General features: G+C 47.2%; 1 protein-coding gene across 1 annotated transcript in view; it reads right to left on the bottom strand.

The window, feature by feature from the left end:
• The window catches only part of ASTN1 (astrotactin 1), a 185,348-nt gene that overhangs the window by 82,500 nt on the left and 83,948 nt on the right, over positions 1 to 18,900 (bottom strand). The window contains exons 3-4 of the mRNA XM_049776415.1: positions 756 to 1,149; positions 16 to 162 (exon numbers count right to left, since the gene is read on the bottom strand). Of these exons, the coding sequence (XP_049632372.1) occupies positions 16 to 162; positions 756 to 1,149 (541 nt within the window). The remainder of the gene's footprint in view (positions 1 to 15; positions 163 to 755; positions 1,150 to 18,900) is intronic.

Raw genomic sequence — 18,900 nt, 5'->3', positions numbered from 1 at the left:
CCAAGGCAAACTTACCTCTTGCTTTGTTGTTGATCCGCTTTCTTTGGCTGGTGGAAGTGTGGGACAGGAGTGTGGCCTGCTGGTGGTTGGAGTCCACAGGGCTGGTGGCAATTATGTTATCTTTGTACTTGTTCATCAGCGACAGCTTGGCATTATCACTTCCTGCAGAAGGAGAAGTCAAGGCCAGTGTCTGAGCAGGCAAAGAGTCCAAGAGAGTGAAAGCAGAAAGCTGGAGAGACAGGACAGGGGTGAGAAGGGTAGGGGGCTGGCCTTGTACATAGATAAGCCCTGTTCAATCTCTGGCATCACAGGGCAATGCCTGAACATCTCTATATTCTCAGTCTCTTGCATTTACTCAACAGTTATCCCGGTGGCCAAGAATCATTGGAGAGATAACACAGCAGGGAGGGTGTTTGCCTTGTATGCAGTCAACGGGAGTTTGATCCCCGACCATCCATAAGGTCTCCTGAGCCTGCCAGAAATAATTTCTGAGCACAGAGTCAGGAGTAATCCCTAAGCATTGTTGGGTGTGACCCAAAAGCAAACACAAAAGAATCATTGGTGCCACCCCCCACAAAAAAGGCAAAGGAATTAGAATTTGCCCCATATCAAGGAGATGAACTTTCTCAAAACTAAAATCAGGATCCTTTAAAGGAGGATTGGCAGAACCTGGATCATGCAATGTGGATACCTAGAAGGTGAGAAATGGAGGAAGAGGAGAGGGAGGCAGCCCCTGCACATGCCCCCCAACACACCTGGTGTCAGGTCCATGCTTGTCTTCTCATTGCAGCCCTGCAGGGAGTCAAGGGTGCGTGTGACCTGGCTGGCAAAGTCCTCCCCTCCATTCATGCATTCCCGCTGCAGATGGTGGCGCAGATCTGTAATGTCATACTCATAGCCATCTAGGATGGGGGTTTCCCGGATGCTCAGGGTGCCACTGGAGTTGTGGCCCTGCACACGGGCATTGCGCAGGCTCTCACGGCCATGCCCGCCAATCAGCACAGATGGGATGTAGTGGATCTCATTGGCAGCCTCTGCACTGGCACTCTTCTGGGGCTGGGGGACCCGGCGACGTTTGCACCAGCGGCGGCGAGTGTACAGGATCATCACCAGGCACAGAATGGACAGCAGCAGAGCGATCATGCCACCCTGTGAAGAGAGAACATTGGGGAGGTGGGAGGATGCTCCCAAAATACGAAGAGGTATCACCACCATCATGCATCCATCTAACTATCCATCCACACACAAAACCACATATCCATCCATCCAACCATTTCATCATCCAACTCACCATCTATCAAACCATTCAACCATCCAAACATCTATCTATATCCATACAACTCTACACCCTTTCATACATGCAACCAACCATTCATCAATTTTCCATATAATCACCCATGTATCCATCAACATACCAATCTATTTGTGCACTCATCAAACTATCCATTCATACATACATACATCTATTATTCATGCACCCATCCAATTATCCACCCATTCACATATGCATGTATGCACCCATCCATCCAACCATCCATTATTATTATTACTATTATTATTATTATCATCATCCATTATTATTCATCTATTATTCCATCCAACATCCAATCATTCAACTATTTAACCATCATATATCCATTCACACATCCATGTATCTAATCAGCCATGCCCTATCCAACTATCATCCATATATACATCCCTCTATAATATTCATCATTCCACCCACTACTATATATCCATCCAACCATCCATACATCTATTTATCATTCCATTCAACATCCATTTAATCGTCCATTCTATATACATCCTCACTTCCATGTACCCATCCATGCACCCATCAACTATCCCATGAATCCATCCATCTATCCATGTGTCTATCCAATCATCCCTCCATACATTAATAATTCCATCCAACTAGCTATGTATTTATTCAAAAGTCCATTTAACCACACTCATACATCCAGGAAGTCTTCCTTCCATCATTTATTTATTCAAGTGCAGCAAGAACTCACAACAGTTTTGCTCAGAAGCAAAGGGATAGTCTACTATCATTAGTGAGATCAGAGAAGAAAACCCAACTGAGATGCCCAGGGTGCCACTGTCAACTCATCCAACTTAGCTTCTTGCTTAGCAAACAGTTTGAAGGAAAGAGTTGTTGGACTGGTGCAATAGTACTGTAGGCAGGGAATTTGCCTTGCACATGGCCAACATGGGTTCAATTTCCAAGACCACATATGGTTACCAAGCCCACCAGGAGTGATCCCTGAATACAGAGCCAGGAGTAAGGCCTGAGTACAGATACAGGAATAGTTTTTATTCTTGTGGTGAGAACTCTGAGATCTTACTCTCTTAGTAGCTTGCAAATAAAACAAAGGGTCATGTTGCCAACAGTCATACTCTCTACTCATCCCCAGGACTTATGAAATAGATTTGACTTAGGTTGGACCCATGTCTTGCTTATGGCAAATACTACTGAGGAATACTGAGCTATGCTCCAATTCTTACTATATCTACAGGAACAGGTTTGGAGACATGCTTGAGGTTCAGAGTAGCTGAGGAGCTCCCTTTTGTACCTCAGGACCTTTTTCTAGACCCATGGAGACTCGGTGGCTTGATATTGGCAAGGACTGAGCTCAGTCTGCCTCTTTCCCTAGCCTATCCCTGGGATGGGAGGGCAGGCAGTGCAAAGAACTCTGTAGGCATCTGTCTCGCTGCAAGATCTGTGTTCACCCCTTCACTTGGGTCAATATCCCTCCAAGTCCATTTCATTACTTTGGGGTGTGCCAAATGGCTCTGTTTGCCACCTGGAGTGTCCATCAACGCCACCCCCATCATAAGGCTAGAGATGAAAAGTCCCCCAAGGCAACTCCCAGCGGGCCTCTCCTTCTCTGGCTGGGTCAAGATTATTCCCCAAGATGTAATCAAGGGAGCCTTTTCCTGTCTCATCAGGATTCTGTCTCGGATTTATACACTTCATCTCACCATGAATCTTTTCATTTATCCTCCTCTGCTGCCACTGCCTGGAACAAGGGCAGTGCGCTTGGACACAAACGTACACAAACACACACACAAAACACACACACATAGCACAAAGATAAGAAGCCACTGGGCAGGGTAATAGAACAAGGAGGGCGCTTGTCTTGCAAACAGCTGACCCAGGTTCAATCCCCAGCACCCTATAGGGACCCCCAAGCCCATCAAGAGTGATTCCTGGGGCTGGAGAGATAGCATGGAGGTAAGGCATTTGCCTTTCATGCAAGAGGTCATTGGTTCGAATCCCAGCGTCCCATATGGTCCCCCGTGCCTGCCAGGAGCAATTTCTGAGCATGGAGCCAGGAGTAACCCCTGAGCACTGCCGGGTGTGACCCAAAAACCACCAAAAAAAAAAAAAAAAAAAGAGTGATTCCTGAGTGCAGAGGCTGGTAAGCCCAGAGCAATGCCAGGTGTAGCCTCAAAACCAAAACCAAAACTGAAACCAAAACAAAGTCAGCAAAGTCCGCTGCAGGCCCAGTGAGGAATATACTGGAGTCCCCTGGCTGTCCCTTCTCCCTCTTACTGTAGCTTCCAGAAAATGTCCCTGAAAGGAGTTCAGGGGCCAGGACAGGTAAAATAAATACTTTAATCCTGGGAATTCTATTTCCCTGCAAGCCACAACCCATCCAGACAGAACTGCCCCACCCCCACCAGGCCAAGTTCTGGGTGCCTGGGGAGACTCAGTGAATTTGGAGGTGAATCTCTGAGCAAGGCCCCACCAGCGCCCAACCTCCGCCATGCTGAGACAGAAGGACACATTTCCTGAGTGAACAAGGTTGGCAAATGGAGGGGGGTGGGGGGAATAAAGGGGGATATAGGGAGAAAGTTGTAGAAACTGTGGGTCCTAAAGTGCTAGGAAAGAAGCTAAGGCACAGTTGGATGTAGCCTATCACCCCCAAAAGAGAATTAAATAATAGGCAATGTAGTTAATAACTTGATTCTGCAAGAGCAGTATGCAAGGAAACCACAGATTCTTTCTCCAATGAGTCTTGGCTCTCTGCCACGATCTGAGGAGATGCAGGAGAAAACAGAGGACAACAGAATTGACTGAAGGTTTCTAAGAATGCAGGGGAAACGACAAGGGCAAATTGCACCCCGATCTCCAGGTGAGAGGGACCCACTTCCTCCAAGCTATAACCCCTGTGATACCCCATTTGGCGAGCAAAGGGCTAAGGGGCCGAGTCACCATAGAAGTCTCTGTCGCCCCCTGCAGGCGCACCCAGGCTATGTCACCATTAAAGTCTACCTTCTCTGGCAGGCCTATTCAGGCCATGTCACCATAGATGTTTGCATCTGTGCATCTATGCCTACCTCCTGCAGACACACCCAAGCCATTCACCTGGCACTAGAGCTAGAGCATCCCCTCCACCATCCCACCTCACCCCCAGCTGTGTCTTTGTGCCTATGCTTCCATTTTGGCAGCATTAAAAACAAGACAAGAAAGTCTACCCAAGTCCAAGTGGGAAGTTGCAAACTCTGGACCAGAAAAAAAAAGATCACACAGCAAACCATGAGCCTCTTGGACCCTTTTTTTTTTTTTAAATCCTTTCATGAACTTTCTACTGGTTTGATTGATTTCCCTCAAAACTGTTAACATTTTATAATGCAAGGAGCAGTTTTAGGGGCATAGGAGAACCCCACAACGAGCAGTCTGCCACTCGGTGGGGGGAAGTGGCATTTAAAACACGTTTTTCCTTAAAATAATCAATAAATTATTTCTTTTGCCTTTAATAGAGATCAAACAAATGAGAGCAGCTTTTATTTTATTAGGAAGCTGACATTTGCCGCACTTACCTGAGAGTGGAATGAGATTTGTTAGAGAGCTTCCAGATGTGTGTGTGTGTGTGTGTGCGTGCGCACGCATACACACACACATGCGTGCATGCATGCATTTTATGTAACCAGATTTTTTATAACATAAATGGCAACTGTCCAGGTATGGAATGTTTGACAGTTCTTCACTCTCTGCACCCCCAACCAGGTGACCTCCTCCAAGACTGTCCAGTTGTCTAGCTTGTGGATTCTACCTCCATTTAGGTCAAACCCCCACCCCTTACTAGCTGCCTCCTGCTTGTCCCACACCTTGATCTAGTGGCATCACCTGAGCTCCTGCTACCATAATCTTAAGGAACAACCCCTCAAACATTTCTAACCACAATACTTGTCCCCCTAATTTTATTTTTGAGCTCAATTACTCGCTGCTAAGCTCCTGGGAATAAAGGTATATCTGGGATATTTCTTAAGTCCCATAGTCTGCATAATGTCAGGAAGGAAGGAAGGAAGGAAGGAAGGAAGGAAGGAAGGAAGGAAGGAAGGAAGGAAGGAAGGAAGGAAGGAAGGAAGAAAGGAAGGAAGGAAGGAAGGAAGGAAGGAAGGAAGGAAGGAAGGAAGGAAAAAAGGGAGGGAGGGAGGGAGGGAGGGAAGAAAGGAAGGAGGGAGGGGATGAAGGGAGGGAGGGGAGGAGGGATGAAAGAAAGAGGAAAGAATAGAAGGAAGAAAAAATGGAAGGAAAGAGGAAAGGATGAAAGAATAAAGGGAAGAAGGGGAGGGAAGAGAGGAGGGAAAAGAGGGAAGCAGAGGAGGGAAGGAAAAAGAGAAGGAAGGAGGGAGGGAATAATGAGAGGAATGGAGGAAAGGGAAAGAGGAAAGTGAGAAATAAAGCAAGGAAGAAGGAAGGATGGAAGAAGATAAGAAAGGAAGATGAATGAAGAAAAGGAAGGATGAAAAAGAATAGAGGATGTAGGGAGGGAAGGAAGGAGGGACGAAAGGGAGGTAAAAAAGAAGGATAGAAGGAAGGAGGGAGGGAAGGAAGGAGGGAAGGAGGGATGAAAGAAAGAATGGAAGGACTGAGGGAGCAAAGGATAGAAGGATGGAACAAAAGAAAGAGAAAAGGATAGAAGGAAGAATGGAAGGAATGAGGAAATGATGAAAGAATAAAAGGAAGAGGGGAGGGAAGAGAGAAGGGAATAAAAGAGGGACGTAGAAGAGGGAAGGAAGGAGAGAAGGAAGGGGAATAATAGGAGGGATGGAGGGGAGGGAAAGAAGAAAGTGAGAAATGAAGGCAAGGGGGAAGAAGGAAGAGAGAAAGAATGAAGGATGGAAGAGAAGGAAGGAGAGAAGGAGGGTAAGGAGAGGAGAAAGGAGAGAAGGAAGGAGTGAAGGAAGGGGAGGAAGGAATGAAGGGATGAAAGAAAGGATGGAAGGACTGAGGGAGCAAAGGATGGAAGGGTGGAATGAAAGAAAGAGGAAAGGACATAAGGAAGGAAGAATGGAAGGAAAGAGGAAAGGATGAAAGAATAAAGGGAAGAGGGGGAAAGAGAAGGGAAGAAAAGAGGGAAGCAGAGGAGGGAAGGAAGGAGAGAAGGAAGGAGAGAGAGAATAATGGGAGGGAAAAAAGGAAGTGAAAAATGAAGCAAGGGAGGAGGAAGGAATGGAAGAAGAGAAGAAAGATGAATGAAGAGAAGGAAGGATGGAAAAGAAGAAAGGAGGGAAGGAGAATAGGAAGAGAAAGGAAGGAGGGAAAGAAGGGAGGAAGGGAGGGAGGAAAGAAGGATGAGGGAAGGAGGGAGGGAAGGAAGGAGGGATGAAAGAAAGGATGGAAAGAAGAATGGAAGGGAAGAGGAAAGGATGAAAGAATAAAGGGAAGAAGGGGAGGGAAGAGAGAAGGGAATAAAAGAGGGAAGCAGAGGAGGGAAGGAAGGAGGGAAGGTATAATGGGAGGGATGGAGGGGAGGGAAAGAAGGAAGTGAGAAATGAAGGCAAGGGAGAAGGAGGAAGAGAGGAGGAAGAAAGGATGATGAGGAGAAAAAAGGAAGATGAATGAAGAGAAGAAAGGAGAGAAGGAAGGAAGAAAAGAAGGAAGGAGGGAGGGAGGGAAGGACAGAGGGAAGGAAGGAGGAAAGGAAGAAAGGAGGGAGGGAGGGAAGGAGGGAGGGAGGGAAGGAAGAAAGGAGGGAGGGAGGGGAACAAGAGGGAGAGAAAGAGAAAGATAGGCTAGACCAGTGGTCGGCAACCTTTTTTTTTCAACTGAGCCAAATCTCGCCAAAACCACGATTGAAATTTATTTTGAGAGCCACACAGGGCGCGCACTGACAGAGGCTAGGAGCAGAGTCCTGATTCCTGGAGCGGCCACCCGGCACACAGAAGAGCCAATTAAAAGTGTAAAGAGGGGCCGGAGAGATAGCATGAAGGTAAGGCGTTTGCCTTTCATGCAGGAGGTCATCGGTTCGAATCCCGGCGCCCCATATGGTCCCCCGTGCCTGCCAGGAGCAATTTCTGAGCCTGGAGCCAGGAATAACCCCTGAGCACTGCCGGGTGTGACCCAAAAACCACAAAAAAAAAAAAAAAAGTGTAAAGAGCCACATGTAGCTTGTGAGCCGCAGGTTGTGGACCACTGAGCTAGACAGGAACGAGGAAAGGTCAAGTTTATACATATTTTGATCCAGGCATCTTCTATATGCCCATAAGCAGAGCTCATACCGGATAATTGCCCATGAGACTCACACATTCAATTGCTCACTCCTCCAGAAAATTCCCCTTGTGGAAGGCATTTTCCTGGTGGTCAGTTCCTGGGATCCTGCTGGGAATAGCACACTGGGAGCTGTTCTCTGGCGGGCTGCCTTCTAGCTAGAGGAAGCCATCCCTATACTCTGGTTTCCAAAGGCATGTATCAATAGACAAGGAAGCTTCCAGCAGCTGTCCAGGACTGCAAACAGCTCATCCTTGCACTTCTCCTTCTTAGAGGGTGCTAGGAGAAGGGTTCAAGGAGACACCTCTGGAGCCAGAGGAATCGTCCCCCTGTCCTGAGTAAGTGAGGGTGGTCATTAATTCCATCACAGGGGTCCTGGTTCCTGCAATATCTTCAAAATTCAGGGAGTGGCCTGAGGTGGCTGAACCCTAGCAGTAGGTAGGGTTCCAGCTCCTGGCCCTGAGGGGAGCACAGCCCATTTGAGGATGGCACCTCACAGCTCATTCTCACCCTTGGGAGTGAGCAGATGAGTGAAGCTGAGACATAATTAATTCTCCCCCTAAGCAAGTTGAATGCACCAAATCAAAATGCTATTCCCAGAGGAATTCACTGTTGGGGAGATGGAAATTGAACAAATTGGTGGCCCACATATCTCTGTTCATTTCCCGCCCTCCCCCCACCCCTCCAAAAATGAAACACCCAACAGTGCCTGCAGATCTGGGGTCTGGACTCCCTCATGCATGCCAATGCTTATTCATCTGGCTCCAGCCGTCAGAGACCAATCAAGAGGAAGCAAGCAGTGTGCACCCAACCAGCACCCCTGGTCACACCTGATTGATCCAGATGTTCCAGAGTTGGCTGGATGGGGTAGGAGCCTTCAGCTGGCATGCCAAAGTCCCCTTTGCCCTCTACAAGCACACGAGAACACAAAAGACAAGTTACTGAGAGCAGGAAGGTCTAGAAGGTGATGGAACCTACAGTTGTGAGACTATGAGAAGAGCCACTCCACAGCTGTTCAAACATGGCAGGAAGGCAATGCACAGATTCATCCACTGATATAACCATCCATCTTCCTTCCTTCCTTCCTTCCTTCCTTCCTTCCTTCCTTCCTTCCTTCCTTCCTTCCTTCCTTCCTTCCTTCCTCCCTCCCTCCCTCCCTCCCTCCTCTCTCCCTCCCTCCCCCCCTCCCTCCTTCCCTCCCTCCCTCCTTTTCCCTCCCCTCCTCAACTCTTTCCATCCCTCTCTCCCTTCCTCAGATATCTGCACTGTAAGCTTAAGACCATGATTTCCACACTTGGTGTCATCCACACACAGCAAGTACAGACCCAGCAGTTCTGCTATTTGAAGCCTATAATGCTGCAAGTGAGTGTATGTACCCCAAGGGAAGGGTGTGGGCCCACACAACCACACCCTACCTGAGAGCTCTACAGCTGAAGAGCTGTGAGCATTTTCAACCAGAAACACACCTGAGCACTACAAGGAACTGAGCACCCCTCCTGCCCATGCTGAAAGCATCAAGGCTATGTGTGAACAGATTTCCAGTCAGGAACATGACAAATAGAAGGAGGAAAACAACAGTGATAAGACAAGGAGGTAGAGATGGCTGTTATATGAGAAATGTCCAAATTGCAGGACAAATTCCTACCAAACTGGAAGTCACCCCAAAGTGCTAACTTATTGGAGGAAAGCATGCCATCTGATTGTTCTTGCTCCCTAGAAATCCAAACATCCTGGGAGTAAAAAGTCTTGTTTAGATGCAGGGCAGGCCTCCCTCCAGCCAGCTGCCAATAGTTCCCCTATAAACAGGTCCAACCCCCTTCTCCCAGTACCCACAAAAGACTGAGAAAAATCCAACTAAGTCTCTGAGATACAGTGTGATCTACACTAAACTCCAGTGTCCTCGGGAGAGGTCTTGGGCAGCCAGAGAAGTGACTTTAAGGAGAAGAGAAAGGGCCCTTGGTTTTCTCTTCTAAAATACTCTCTTGGCCATGGGGGCTGGGTGGGTCCAGGGAACTCATTAGCCCCTGCCCAACTCCTTTCCAAATGGAAGGCCAGAGAAACACTTTCAGCAGATTAAATAGTGTGAGTTCAATTTACAAATTATTAGGAACATTACCTCCCTTTGGGGGCTGACTGAAGTCTTTAATTGCATGGAAATACTTTGCATTTTCCACAGGCCACCCCACTAATTAAGAGGTCTACATCTGTCCTTAGGGGCTTCTGATGTGAGTTGCATAGCCCTCTGGCAGGCAGTAACTACCCCCTCTCCCCGGCCTGGTCAGCCTCTCCCAAGGGCAAGGTTCTGCACTAGTGCTGCCCTGAGAAGTTTCTAGAAGGGCTCCCCCTTCTAGGTCCAAAGATAGACCTCCAGATCCTCTTTCATTAAAATGCCACTGGCTGAAAACAGCAAGGGCCAGGCAATGGTCTCTAAGAAAGAGTCAAGCTGAGGCCTGAGCAATAGCACAGCTGTAGGGCGTTTGCCTTGCATGCAGCTGATCCAGGATAAACTTGGGATCGATCCCCAGCATTCCATATGGTCCCCTGAGCCAGGAGCAATTTCTGAGTTCATAGCCAGGAGTAACCCCTGAGTGTCACGGGGTGTAGCCCAAAAAGAAAAAAAAATATTCTTTCCTTTCTCTTTATTCCTCTTCCTTCCACTTCCCTTTATCAGAATGGCCTTTACTTTTTAAACAAACAAAACAAAAAAGAAAAGAAAGAAATAAGAGCCTAGCTGGGACCAGACAGGTAGCATGGAGGTAGGGCATTTGCCTTGCATGCATAAGGTTGGTGGTTCAAATCCCAGCATCTCATATGGTCCCCCAAGCCTGCCAGGAGCATTTCTGAGGGTAGAGCCAGGAGTAACTCCTGAATGCTGCCGGGTGTGCACCAAAAACCAAAAGAAAAAAAAAAGAAAGAAAGAGCCAAGCTGAGACCAAGGTTAGGACTGGGGGGTCAGAGCAATGGTACAGTGACAGTATAGAGGGCAGTTGCCTTGCATGTAACTGACTCATGTTCACTCTTGGACATCCCACATGGTTCCTCAAGTACCTCCAGGAGGAATTCCTGAGTGCAGAGCAGGAATCAGGCCTGAGCATTGTTGGGTATGGCCCCAAAACAAAACAAAAATCTAAAAGAAATTGTTAGGGTTGGGTTAGCTTACATTTATGGTTAGGATTGAGTAAGGGTTTGTGCTGTATTAAGTGACAATTTGCGCTGTGTTAAGGTTTAGTTGTATTTGAATTAGGGTTAGTGTTAAATTAGGGTTCAGGTTGGGTTAAGATGCACTTGGGGTTGGGTTAAGATTTGTGCTGGGTTAAGTGACAGATTTGGATTAAGGTTGTGTTGGATTTGGTTAGGGTTAGGGTTAAGTTAGGGCTAAGGTTGGGTTAGGATTGATTTGATACTGCATTAGTGTTAATTTAGGGTTAGGTTTAGGGTTAAGTTAGGATAGCATTGGGTTAGTGTTTGTGCTGAGTTGAGTGACAATTAGGGTTGGGTTAGGGTGAAGTTAGAGTTGGGTTAGGGTTATATTAGTATAAAGTTAGGGTTTGATTTAGAGTTGACTTAGAATCATATTAGCATTGGTTTGGTGTTTGTGCTTGGCTGGGTGACAATTAGTGTTTGTTTAGGGTTGGATTGGGTTGTTAGTTTGAATGTTAGGCTAGAACTGGTGACAGAGGTAAGGTTCAAGGGAGAGTTAAGCCTGACACTGGAAGTTCCTTCCTACCAAAAGATGCTGAGAGGATAATTCTGAGAGGAAGCTCTACTTCATCACTTTTGAGGGCTTTGCCTTTCTGAGAAGTGATGTTTTCCATCTGTTCAGTTTGAACTCATCTTTGCCTTTCACAGCAGATGTCTGCCTTCTGCTTCCTCAGGAGACTAGAGAAGTTGAATCTAATGAGGGCCGTGAGCCCTCCAGGGGACGTGGCTGGAGGCTGGTGTGCTGAAACTGGCCTGGCTATTTCCAGCCGTCCTCTTTCTGTGGCTTTTTATAGAGCTGCTTTTTTGGACCTTGGATTGGGGCTGCCTCGGCACCTCTGCTTTGCTGTCCCAGAGCAAAAACCAAGTGAGTTATACATTCAGTGGTAGCTTAGAACTCTCTGCTCTTTTGTACCAGAGCAACAGTACTAGAGAAGAGAGGGTACTTGCCTTGCATGTAGCTGACCCAGGTTTTATCCCCAACATCCCATAGGGTCCTTAGAATTTGCCAAAAATAATTTCTGAGCTCAGAGGCAGAAGTGACCCCTGAGCAAACCCAGGTGTGGCCCAAAATCAATAAAAAATGTTTCTGATCCTGAGTCACTGGGTGATCTGTCATGTGGCTTCATGAGAATGTCAAAGTCTGGTGAGACTGAAAGGCAGATAGATGTTCATGCTCTACATGTGCCGGATCCAAACTACCCTCATGGATGCCCCAAATTCCCAAATGGGCCTAGTGGGAAAGCAATGAGGATTATGTGGACAAAGTTGAGTCCTCCCAGCTTGCTCAATTTACTTATATGCTTTGATTTTCTCCATTTCAATAGGGTTGGTTTTCCAGACCCAGGATCCCTGAGTAAGCCATGTCAGTATGAACAGAATGTGTGTTTTGCATGACAGGCAGGCTGTGCATATAAAGGGTCCACCCAAAAGAAGAATGCCTGAGGGTGCTGTCTTCAGCAGCCAAAGGCAGAGCTATGTAAGCCGGACCCCCTCCATAGGCATGTGCTCAACAGCCATGCCAGCCTTCCCAAGTAAAGTACAAAATTAGTCCATGAATTCTTTCATCTGGCTAATATTTCACACTTATTCTAGGCCACATCCTTCTCCACCTTCCCTTTTTGTTTTTATGTAGTAGGTAATATTGGTGAAATTAAATAATAACCATTATCTCCATTAGCATCAAACATTCAAAGACTTTTGGAACAAGTTAGAGGAGGCAGCTGACATGGGGATGCTAGTGACCAAGTCCAATGAAGCCTTTTTTGTCTCTGAACATGATGGTGCCATTGTTCACTCCCTCTTCCTTATGCTTCCTTGATGGTGGACAGTTTAGCCTAAGGGGCACTGAAGTAGGCTGGAATGATGGAGGCAGCAGCTGGGGCTGAGCTGACAAAATGTGACAGGACAAGTCAGAATCACAGCAAGGGCCAAGCTCATGGAAAGCTCCTGAAGCATCATCAATGATGATGAGCAATGAGGAATGAACAGACATGTTCCCTCACCAGCTAAAGATGGGACTTTGGAGATTCTACAGAGAAGGGCTCGATTCAATGATTATCTTGTCCCAGTCATCAGGGCTGCCCTTGGCTTATGGTACCAAGGTCAACCCAAATATCAAGAGCCCAGCAATGAAGGAAATCGCCAGTGACTCAGGCCTTATACTACACAAGTGACTCTTGGTGACTGCTTGTGTGACCAAATTGTTATTTATTTTTTTTTAAAAGAATGACTAAAAGGATGATAATGGTCCACAATGAGTCCTTCCATGTTGGTCAGACACAGAGATCAGCAAATCCCATCTCTACTTTCCTCAGCTCATTCTCCTAATGGATTGAATGCATGGGAGGGAGAACAAATGGGCCTCCTTGGTCATCCCTGTTAAGACTCCTTTCCTTCAACCCCCAACTGTGACTTGGTTTAGTTTCAAAATAAGATGAATGAGAGGTGAGATGCCAACGTCTCCTACTGACAAAGGGGATGGGCAAGGGAAGTAGGGAGCAGCAGAAGAACTGGACTTCAAGAAAAGGAGCAGGTCAACCACCAGGCTGGCACCCAAAGCTGAGCTTCCAGTTAGTGAGCTTTGAATGGAGGTAGAGGAAGACTCACATAGTCCAAAGAGGCCTGTCCTGAGTGCTGCATTCTTCTATCTCCCCTTCAAACATTGCTCTCCTTCCACTTTTCTCTGCCAAGGATCCCAAGCAGCACAAAGTCTGGCTCATGAAAAGAATCCTGAGCAAGGCACTACCGCTGTCATTAGGGCAGGCTCCACTAAGCCACTGCTCCCACCTCAGCAGCACGTAGTCCTCAGCTCATTACATTTCTGCTGGCAAAGCCATCGAACACGTTTCAAATCCTCCCCATCATTAATTGGAAAAAAATCCCCCTGTGCCCTGCCTCCCTGGCCCCCCACTGGCCTATAGTCACACACTACTGGCTCAATAGTGGTTTCTCAGTATTTCTCCATTGAAGTTGGCTTTACAGCAGAGACCAGGTCTCCCTCAAGAAGCTGGAGTCCTTCACTAGTGACCTATGGGTCACTTGGTCACAGGCTACATGCTAGTCATAAATACCAGGGACACAGGGCACAGGCCCAGCTAAATTCAGCACAGCTTGGTCCATCTCTGTTGGCAAGAATCCTCCCCTCCACCAAATAACCTCAGTGATTATTGTTTCATTCATCAGAACTTTGGTCATCAGGACCTAGTTGAAGCTTCCTGCTTCTAAAGCAGCTGAGAGACAGTGATGGAACATCCAGATAACACCTGCTTCTGAACCTGGTTTCACCACGAGGGCCAGACCCAGTCAAGCTGCTCCATCCTTAGTACTTCATTCCACCAGAGGAATGAGCTATCAAACATGGGGGTTTGAGGGATTGCAGCAATAACACAGCAGAGAGGGCATTTACCTTGTGTGCGGTTGACCCAGGTTCAATCCCCAGGATCCCATATAGTCCCTTAAACTTGCCAGGAGTGATTCCTGAGGGCAGAACCAGGAGTAATCCCTGAGCTCTGCTGGGTGTGGCCCAAAAACTGGGGGGGGGGGGGGGGGAATTAAAACAAAAACAAAAAAACTAAAAAAAAAAATGGGGACTTTGAAGAAGAGAAGAGGAGGAGGAAGAGAGGAGAAAGAGGAGGAAGAGAAAGAAAGAAAGAAAGAAAGAAAGAAAGAAAGAAAGAAAGAAAGAAAGAAAGAAAGAAAGAAAGAAAGAAAGAAAGAAAGAAAGAAAGAAAGAAAGAAAGAAAGAAAGAAAAAGAAAGAAAGAAAGAAAGAGAGAGAGAGAGAGAGAAAGAAAGGAATGAAGGAAGGAAGGATGAAAGAAAGAAAAAGAAAGAAAGAGAGAGAAAGAACGAGAGAAAGAAAGAAAGAAGGAACGAGAGAAAGAAAGAAAGAGAGAGAGAAAGAAAGAACGAGAGAAAGAAAGAAGGAACGAGAGAAAGAAAGAAAGAAAGAAAGAAAGAAAGAAAGAAAGAAAGAAAGAAAGAAAGAAAGAAAGAAAGAAAGAAAGAAAGAAAGAAAGAAAGAAAGAAAGAAAGAAAGAAAGGGAAGAAAGAAAAGGAAGGGAGAAAGGAAGGAAGGGAGAAAGGAAGGAAGGGAGAAAGGAAGGAAGGAAGGAAGGAAATAAGGAAGGAAGGAAGGAAGGAAGGAAGGAAGGAAGGAAGGAAGGAAGGAAGGAAGGAAGGAAGGAAGGAAGGAAGGAAGGAAGGGAAGAAAGAGAAATGGGTGGGGAAGAGGGAACAAGAGCAGAGTTAGGTACCTGGCTAACCTAAAGCTTCCTCCTCTACTCCACCTCCTTCCTCCTGCCCATTTCCTACCTGGTCCTCTCCCTGTCTGCACCTCTTTCTGAGCCTCAGCACAAGCCTCTCTCCTTCTTGAAATCTCCTCTAGCTCCACAACCCTCCAACCTGTCTCTCTCCCCCAAATCCTAAGGTCTCGTGGGGGTCTCTTAATTATTCTTCATCTCCAAGTTTGCACATTTGCTGGCCGAGCTGTGACGTGATATGCCAGCCTCAGCCAAGCCTCCTCTATGCTCTGTGTCACCCGACTACACCTCCAGCAGAGATCAAAGCCCCAAGGAGACCCACCAGGGCAAGACCAGGGGGTGCTGAAAGAGCATGACACTAACAAGGTTTGGCAGTTCAGGGACAGACTTCACAGCCAATGCAGAGAGTCCTGCGTGGCCAGAGGAGTCTCAGGAGAGTTCGTTATAGTAGATATATAGTAGATATTAGCCATTACTTGACTCAGTTGGGAGTTTCAGGATACCCAGATTGCTAAGAGGCTCCGAGCTGTGTTTTCCAGAAAGAATAAGGACTTGTAGGTTTGTGTACCCCTGGTCCTTTGCTGCATCATTAACAGCTCTCGATGAGATGCAAACAAAACTCATTTCAGCTCCCAGACAAGCCTTCCCAGAAACACACACACACACACACACACACACACACACACACACACACACACACACACGACTGGGCTCAGCTCTCCCTCAGCTCCCCAGAGTTCTGCATGCCCTAGATAGGTCACAAAGATTTGCCACTACATTTGAAAACATCTCCTTCCCACCTAATTAGAGACAGACTCTGTTACCTGCCTGACAGAGAACAGGGTTCAAAAAAGAAAGAAGGATAAAGACCTTTCTTTTAGTCTTTCCCAATCTCATTCATCTATGCACCTTATTACAGATGTGTGAGAGTAGGTTAGGTGCCTTTGTAATTGGATTGGGGACACAGGAAGGAGGTCAGGATCTTAGTCACCCCACTAAGGAGTGGGTGAACGCAGCTGGCCCTTATGAGGGTGGCACAAACACAGGTTCTTTGTAGGGTGCATCCTGGTGGGCAGGCTGATTGGAGGTCTCTGATTGTATGGACTCCCCATGCAGGCAAAAAAGGACCCTCAGAAGTTGCCACACAACCTCTACTAACAGCCCCGAGTGCATTAGCTACATTAATGAGAGTGAAGGCATGACTCAGGGGCCATGAGCTACAGAGATGTGAATGAATGAACAGGAGTCACCAGCCAGGCTCAAGGGGTCTAGACTTCTGTTCCTGCAGGAGGAACTTCTGTTCCTTTCTCCATGGAAAGTTCCATGTTTAGGACCCCCAAAACCATTGTGCACAGTTAAAAAGCAATTTTTTTTGGGTCACACCCGGTGGCACTCAGGGGTTACTCCTGGCTGTCTGCTCAGAAATAGCTCCTGGCAGGCACGGGGGACCATATGGGACACCGGGATTCGAACCAACCACCTTTGGTCCATGCCTGCAAGGCAAACGCCGCTGTGCTATCTCTCCGGGCCCTAAAAAGCAATTTTAAAGGTGGGCCGTAGGGGATGCCAAAGAGATAAAGCAAAGGACTGGCGTACCTATCTGGGTTTGATCCCTGAGACCCCAGATCTCCCCCTGTGCCTCCCTCCAGGTACTACTGGTTAAATCTCTGGAACTCTCCCGCAAATCCAAGGTGGCCTGAGACTCCCCGGGTCCCGAATAGTATCACATCTTTAAACTGTTACACTGCCAAATATAGTCAGAAGAGGCCCTAGGACCCCCCCCTAAGCATCACTTGGGAGCCCCCATCTTGAAAAACTGTACTTCAAATGGGGTGGCTTGAGGCAGGATCTGTTGATAGGGCACATGGTGAGACAGAGGGATAGCAGAGTTGGGGATGGGAAAGGACAGAGGAACACCCCTTCTTCACCTGGTAACACCTATGTCCTTTATTCACAGTATCTTGGGACACCAAGATATTATACTATACTTTACTCAAGACAGATCAGTTGGGGGTTTTAGGGTGCCCTAAAGGGCACCATAAAAATTGTGTAAATGAGGGGCCAGAGAGATAGCATGGAGGTAAGGCATTTGCCTTGCATACATAAGGTCCGGTGGTTCGAATCCCGGCATCCTATATGATCCCTTGAGCCTGCCAGGAGCGATTTCTGAGCATAGAGCCAGGAGTAACCCCTGAGCGCTGCCAGGTGTGACCCAAAAACAAACAAAAAATTGTGTAAATGAGAGAGGGCAACAATCTGAGACTAGGGGACCAACTTGTGAGATAGGGGTGCCCAGGAAGGAAAAGAAGGATGAAAAGGAAGGAGAGGCCAAGGTCAAAAAAGGATTGAGGGCTGGAGAGATAGCACAGTGGCGTTTGCCTTGCAAGCAGCCGATCCAGGACCTAAGGTGGTTGGTTCAAATCCCGGAATCCTATATGGTTCCCCATGCCTGCCAGGAGCTATTTTTGAGCAGATAGCCAGGAGTAACCCCTGAGCACAGCCAGGTGTGGCCCCAAAATAAACAAAAACAAAAAAAAGGGTTTAGAAAATTATCATATTCTTTGCTAGGTGGGAAACCTAAGCTGGAATAAATTGTCCAATGCATTGGGGCTGGAATGATAACACAGTGGGGAGGGCATTTGCCTTGCACATGGTCAACCCGGGTTCAATCTCTGGCATCCTATATGGTTCCCTAAGTCTGCCAGTTAATGATATCTGAGCACAGAGTCAGGAGTAATCCCCCAAAATTGTGTGCCCCCCCCCCCAAATTGTCCAATGCAAGGGGGAGAAGGTCCGACTGGAAAGCAGACTGATTGGAAAACAGGAATGTGAGTAATATGGGGTTTATGTATGTAACCCAGGTCCACTCTATGAAATTTGGGTCACCAGGATTCAGGATAACAGATAAGGGTTGGGGGGACTCCTAACACCTCCCCAAAAGAGAGGCCGGATCTGAACACAAAAGGAGGAGAAGGCCAGGCCAGGAAGCAGGCCTGCTGGGGGGCACAGGAAAGGTGGGGGGGATCCTAAAAAAAAAAAGAACTGCTGGGAAGATGCCCAGGGCCCCCAAAGTATGAGCATGCCCTCTATGTACCCCGAACACTCAAGTACAACAACTCTTTCACCTTTTGAATGTGATTTTTTTTTTCCCCTGTGAAGCCCCAGTGACCTGGAATGAGATTTTCCAGGTAAAGCAGCTAACACAGTTGTCCACAAGAATTCCCAGGCACGAAAGCAGCCCTTTGAAGGCGCTTGGGTGCCACCCAGGAATAGGTACATGACCCACTTCCCGCTCCGACGACTTCATCAGATACAATCAGGTGAGATGCAACATCAGGCCTGTGCTTGATCAAAGAGGCGAGAGAGTCTATGAGAGCAGGGCAGGGAGAGGAGGGAGGGAGTGCACCATGGGAAACAAAGACATGGCAGCTTTAGGGATCAGAGGAGGCTATTCTTCTTCCTGTCCTTGATTGTCTTTGTCCTGAGACCCTGGAAAGCCATCTGGCAGAGGTATATGGGAAAGCCCATAGCCCTCTGTTCCCTGCATTGTTGGACATGGCTGTGTCACAAATTTCTTTCCAAAAGCCAATTTCTCTGTGAAGATACAATTCTTTTTTTTTTTTTTACCACCCCCCCCCAAGATACAATTCTTGTTGTGAGGACAGAGCTAAGGACCACTAGACCTATTTGGTAAGAAAAAAAAACAAAGGGGGCCGGGCGGTGGCACTAGAGGTAAGGTGCCTGTCTTGCATGTGCTAGCCTTGGATGGACCTCGGTTCGATCCCCCAGTGTCCCATATGGTCCCCCAAGCCAGGAGCGACTTCTGAGCACATAGTCAGGAGTAACCTCTGAGCGTCACTGGGTGTGACCCAAAAACAAAAACAAAAAAAAACAAAACAAAACAAAAAGAAAACCAAAAAATAACCAAGGATCATAG

Source organism: Suncus etruscus, chromosome 7, assembly GCF_024139225.1.
Source record: "Suncus etruscus isolate mSunEtr1 chromosome 7, mSunEtr1.pri.cur, whole genome shotgun sequence".
Lineage (NCBI taxonomy): Eukaryota > Metazoa > Chordata > Mammalia > Eulipotyphla > Soricidae > Suncus > Suncus etruscus.
This window is presented reverse-complemented; position numbering and strand designations above follow the sequence as displayed.